General features: G+C 51.3%; 1 protein-coding gene across 2 annotated transcripts in view; it reads left to right on the top strand.

The window, feature by feature from the left end:
• The first annotated feature begins 247 nt into the window (after positions 1-247).
• SIAH3 (siah E3 ubiquitin protein ligase family member 3) overlaps positions 248-6,000 on the top strand; it is a 61,207-nt gene continuing 55,454 nt past the window's right edge. For both annotated transcript variants that reach the window (XM_076344672.1, XM_076343749.1), the window contains exon 1: positions 248-532. In XM_076344672.1, coding sequence (XP_076200787.1) covers positions 398-532 — 135 coding nt within the window. In that variant the 5' untranslated portion in view covers positions 248-397. The remainder of the gene's footprint in view (positions 533-6,000) is intronic.

The raw sequence follows: 6,000 nt of genomic DNA, 5'->3' as shown, positions 1-6,000 counted from the left end.
TGGAGACGTTAAGCAATCAATTTTGCCTGTGTATCTCCACAGCCTTACGTATGACTGGCTGTAATCACAAGATAAATGCAATGTGCTGATGTATGGTAATGTTCAATAATACATTCTCCACCAGGCTCAATTCATCAGGGAGTTTCTGGAGGGGAGGCATTCGTTATTGGCTGTCTCCGGACCTCAAGGATAACATTTCTGTCCTTTCCATTGGCCGCCCCGCTGCTGCAAGCCTCTTCCCGTCTTATTTTGATGATGAATATGAAGGCATGCTAAGCCGTGCCAGAGCGTAGCTCTCGCCGACTGCACTCTCTCCCCGGGCTCAAGGACTCAGGGGCTCCCTCGCTGCTTCCCCTGCCCACCGCCAGCAGCAGCAGCAGCAACGCCAAAAGTTGTGATGCTTTTCTTCACCCAGTGCTTTGGGGCTGTGTTAGATCTTATTCACCTGCGGTTTCAGCACTACAAGGCAAAGAGGGTTTTCTCAGCTGCCGGGCAACTTGTCTGCGTCGTCAACCCAACGCACAGCCTAAAGGTGAGTTAAAAATATTTTTTTTCTCTTCTGACATCTTGTTGTTCTCCCCTCCCCCGACGGTGTTTCTCCGCAGGGAATGAAATGATGGTCTGGCAGCAAGGGGAGAGTGCTGTTAACACATTGCAGCCCTGGCAAAGAGGATGTTTGCATTGTCTAGCTGCATTATTCCCTTCGGAGCGAAGGGGAAGCAACCCGCTGCTCCATGCGATCGTGGGAAGTCGCTGCTCCCCCTCCCCAAAGTTTCCTCATGCCTTTCACCTGTGTAATGAGCACGCGTGTTGCAAGCGTCTGGAAAAAATGATTGGAAAAGTTAGTTGCATGAATTAATGTCCCTTTTTGGTGGAAGGATGCTGGGCGGTCTCCCAGGCTGACACCCAAGCACAGCGGGATGCTGCCAGGCAGCGGGGAGCGGGGAGAGGGGGGGTGGCAGCAGAGGGGTCTCCGGCTGCTGGTCTCATTTGCGTTTTCGGGGGAAAAAGGCTGTTTCTGTCTCCTGAGGGAAATCTGAAGGTGTTCCTCTGGCACTGAAACTGTCCTTAAGCCGTTTGCAAGGTGAATCTATTTTAGGCAGGAGAATACATTTGCCTTAATGCAAAACTATTTATAGTCCCCATAAAACATTTCTCTTACTCGCACAGTTCTGGATTTTCACTGACAAAGTGTCAACAGCTCCGTCTATGCTAGAGCCCTGATGCTTGTACGTAGAGAAGGAGCAGCAGGGGGAGAAAGCGATTGGGAGGCTTTAATTACTTTATCACGCTAGTGAATGACCAACTTTAACGAAGTGGCTCCTGTTTTGCGGGAAGTCCTTGCGGACCTGACTTGCAATGCCACTCCACTAGCCCAAAGCAAGCTAAGAAAGGAATTTAATTCAGGACAACTTACCTTTGGCTCTGCTGGGGTCCCTGCGAGGAACTCAGAGGGGTTACGGGGAGCATCTTTCCCCAGCCGTGGGCCCCCGGGAGGTCTGTTGATGGGATAAATCCCTCTTCAGAGCAGCACTCCCCCCCAAAAAAAAAAGGCAGATCTCCTGGAGTTGTATTTCCAGGCTCAGGCTGCACTCAGGCAGGGAGAGGTTGTTTCTAGCAGGGCGCCAGCTCCAGGAGGATTTCCCTGCAAGGCTGTGCTCAGTCCGGCGAGCACTGCTGGCTGGGGCAGGCGCTCCTAGGGGACGGACTGCTCTGGTGCGGGCTCACCTCTCCCAGCATCGTGCCTCGCTGCAGACACAAGCTATTTAAAAAACCTGCAGCCCTGTCATTATCTGAAAGGATCTAGCCATGCAAATAGATAAAAGAAATAGCCGCGTTCCTAAGTGCATGGGGAGATTTTGTAAATGAATGCTTCTGTGCCCGACCCCTTTTATGTGACTGTCTCCTGCTACTTTCATCTATATTTTTAATTATAAAAAAAAAAACTGAGCAGAAAAAGGTTATTGAAGGTCACAATACAATTTCAGTGCCAGTGGCACTGTCTGATGAGGTCCCATAAGCACACAGAGGGGTGTCCACTACTGCTCCACTGGTATCTAGGACTAGACCTGAATTTATCAGTTCAGGTCCTCTCGAGTTGGAGATTTGCTATTGTAGGAGCTGCAGCATTTTGCCTTTGAGCACACCAAAAAAAGTTGATGCTTCTGTTCCTCTCTGTTAAACACAGGGCATTTCAGTTTATTAAAATCTCGCATGGCCAAGCTCTTCACTGCTCAGACCCAAAGCCTGGTAGAGAGACAAGCAATCTCAGCACTATCTTGGCAGCTCTTGAAAGCAGGCACTGGATGCAAAGATCTCTTGGAAACACATGGGGGCCTCTAGGAAAAGGTCCGACATGTCAGTGAAACCCCGGTGAGAATAGCCTTGACCTGGGCGGGAATTGCTCCCTCAATAGGGTTGCAGTGGGAACCCAATTGCACGTGTTTCCTACACGGGCCTGTTGTGACACCAGGTAGATGGGACAAGCTGACAAGAAACCTCCCTGCTCTGGAAAAACCCCTCTGACTGTAAAGTGAAATATGCTTTGAAGGTGCTCCTGGGTTACCCAGCTCATATCCAGCCAGGTAAATACGGCAGGCTTTAGCACTGATCCACTCTCAGGGTGTTCAGTTTCATTTCCCACCAGCTCTGCAAGGAACGCACCACCGCTTTGTGCCAGCACACAGAAGAGACAGGCGGGTCGGACCCCTTTGTGCCCGGCACGGCACTACCGGCGCCCACCCACCAGCGCCAGCGAGTGGTAGGAGCCTGTGGGCCAACACCAGCTGTCTCCGAGCGAGACATCTTGCCCCACCTGCTCTTACCTGGCGGTGGAGAAGTGGTCACCTCCAGCAGGCAAGGCACCTTGTCCAAAAAACTGGTGTCAAAGACAAGCCAGATGAACCTGCTTCTCGGGGTGCCCGTTTTTCCCCTGGAGATGCACAGGGAGGTTGTTGTTGCTCCCTCCAGCAACCTGGTGCAGACTTCTGAAGCTGGGACAGGGAAATCCCCCCCAAACTGTCCCGTATGCCAAATGACACCTGAGAGACCATTAAAAATGAAAGGGCCGAACATATTCCTCTGTGGTGGTTTACAGGATTATGACTACTTTGATGTTTCATAGTCTATTATTTCTAGCTGGGTCATTTCAACTGTAACATTTTGTTGACAGCCCCCAAATCTATCTTAACAATTGACAAGTGGAGTGAAAACTGTATTAAGGTTTGCGGTTGATGAATACAAGCCTGCTAGGAAACAAGGGCTAGGAGCAATGTCATTTCTCTCCCTTCCCTTCAAGGCTTAAACGTTTGTGCTTACTCCAAAATTGTAAGCTCTTTGCAAAGGGATTATTTTATTACGTATCTCCACAGCACCTGGGTAAGGGGGCTCCTGGCTGGCTGGTGCAAATGATAAATGGCAGGCATCATATTCTGGTGTGGTTATGCATGTTGACATCCCTCGCATAGGTCAGGTCCTCAGTCAGTGCCAACACGCATAACTCCATTAAAGTCAAACTGCAGCAGGACCTCCATTCTCACCCCTTCCATTCAGGGCAGTGCTCAGGGATGGTGGTGGGATCCAGCCCCCTCCAAGGACCCGCAGTTGGTGATCACATATGTGTGTCAGAGATTTGGCATCACGTAAAGCACCCAGTGAGCGGCAGAGGACAGGGGAGTGCTGGTACCCTCCAGGGAAAGGTTGCACCAGCTTCTGCTGTCACAGGCCCATAGCTAGACCAAGGGGGGTGTCTAGTAAAGTTGTATCAGCACGCTGTCACTGCAGTCACAGCCCAGACCTCTGACAGTGACCGGAGCCCATCACTTACTTCTTCCTTTAGGAGACGTCCGCAGGTTGGCAGAGAAGCACATGCTTAGAAAGAAACCTGTGTCTTTCTTCCCACTGAAAGGCTCATTAACTGGGAAGGCTGATGAGCGATTCAGTGTATCTTAAAGGAGAAGACGGTAAGAGTGTCAGCCCAGACACCTCTATTGATCTGCTGCTATTTTCCCTTTGTACAACAGGCTGACACAGGCAGCTCTAAACAAGGAAAGACAATTTTGCAACCATCATCCTCTGTTTTGCCTGTTTGGCAGGGGTATGAATAGGGTGGGGGGGGTGTTTTGGAGCCTCTTTGTCCTTCTTGCCGCTTTCTGCTCTTTGTCCTCCCACGAGCTTTCCCAGGCGTGGCAGCAGCACCTTATGACGTGGTGCTACGCTGGGATCAAAATTCACTTGCCGAGCAGAGAAAATCACATATTTACTGCACTTCTATAGGTCACCTTTGTTCTCTATCGTATTATATGCATTACCTTGTAACCTGTAACCTTCAAGCGTACAGTCACCCTGACGTCTCCCCTTGGAGAGGCACGACCAGACAATGGAGCTCCCCAGCTAAGTGGCTGCTCCCTCCAAGGACATATTAATTAGAGGAGCACCGCTCACACTGCTGGCTGCAGGCCCCAGCGTGCAGGGAAAGTTTTAAGGTGTTCCGTGTGCACGGAAGAAACAAGCAGGGTTTGCTGGTCCCTGCGGAGATGAGGCTCAGTGAATTCCTCTGCATTTCCCCCCTGTTAATAGCAATTCCCCCCAGCACTGCTGATTGCACCCCAGGGAGAAGGCGAAGGTGGGTGGCTGTGTCCTCGCTCCTTAGCTGGCATCGGTCCCTGCCCCAAAAACCAGGCGTGCATGGCAGGGGACTGCAGTGCAATCACAGCCCAGCCGGGTGCCGATGCATTGCGAGGTGCTGTGTATGGCTGGGTAAAACAGATCTTCTTCATTCAAGGAGTTACTAGCTTTTTACACACAACTTTAACTCTTTGGAGAGTGTGAAAAATGTTCTTGTAAAGAGTAAAAAAAGTGTGTTTACCGTGTTCTTGTAAAAACCACCCGTCTCCATCTCTGTAGGACTTCAAGGAACTCGTTGAATTACAAAAAGAAGCATACTTAAAGGAGGGCATAAATAGTTCAATCCTATATTTAAAAAGGGTTGTAGCATGGTTTATGGGGCCAAGCTGTCTTCTAGCTATTTTTTAAAGCAACAAGCGAATCTGCTCTGAGTTAGGGACGGGATTTGAATCCTGTTATAACAGTTTGGCTCTGCATGCAGTGGCCAGCCAAACACCTTTGTAATCTACTTTATCCCCAGCAGGATTAAAGTGCTACAGTACATTATACCCCCATGAGTTTTATTTATTTATTTGGTGCAAGGGAGGAGGGGGACTCTGAAACCTGCTGCTAACAACCCTCAGACATCCTCTGTCACTGTCTCAGCCCAGACACCCTCAAATTTCCCATGCAGGGCTGTGATTTGGGGAGCCCAAATGGCATTTGGCCCCAATGTCCAACAGGATCATGACAGCTGTGGCGAGGGGGGCTGCAAAACCCCCTGCTGCCTGCAAACCCCGGCTCCTGGCAAGGAGCCTGGGTCCCATCCCAGCTGTGGGGCAGGGCTGCGTGAACACTGGGCACCTCAGACCTTCAAATCCTTTTGTAGGGATGCGGCCAGCAGCAAGCAGCACTGCTTTGCCACCCCTCCTTCAGCCCTGGCTCTGTTTGAAGGGGTTTCAGTGGGCAAAACTGGAAACCAAGTTGACCACGAGCACCCCGAGAGCCTCTGTCCATGCGTCCACAGCCGCCTGCAGATATGACCGTGATGGTGCTCTGTGGAAGCGAGGCAGAGCACGCTCCCGCAGCTCTCTCCGGGGGCTCTCCATCCGCCGCTGCCACTGCCTGGTCCCGGGAACTCCCCTCTCTCATAATCCATTAACCTCGAGCTCGCAGACCCACGCACCTGCACAACCCACGGGACCATGGCGCGGGTGAGCAGGGTGGCATGGGCTTTGCTCCAAGTGCGCTGCAAAGCAGGGCAGCTCAGAGCTCCAGCATGGTCTCCCAGAATAACAATTACGGCATCTCCTCGGCAGGGGGAGAGGGAGGGGAAGAGCCGCCGTCTCAGAAGTTTCTGTGTTAATACGCTCCAGCTTCCTTCTCCCCCTCTCC

Source organism: Aptenodytes patagonicus, chromosome 1, assembly GCF_965638725.1.
Source record: "Aptenodytes patagonicus chromosome 1, bAptPat1.pri.cur, whole genome shotgun sequence".
Taxonomy (NCBI): domain Eukaryota; kingdom Metazoa; phylum Chordata; class Aves; order Sphenisciformes; family Spheniscidae; genus Aptenodytes; species Aptenodytes patagonicus.
Note: the sequence above shows the minus strand (reverse complement) of the source record. Positions and strands in the feature narration are given on the sequence as shown.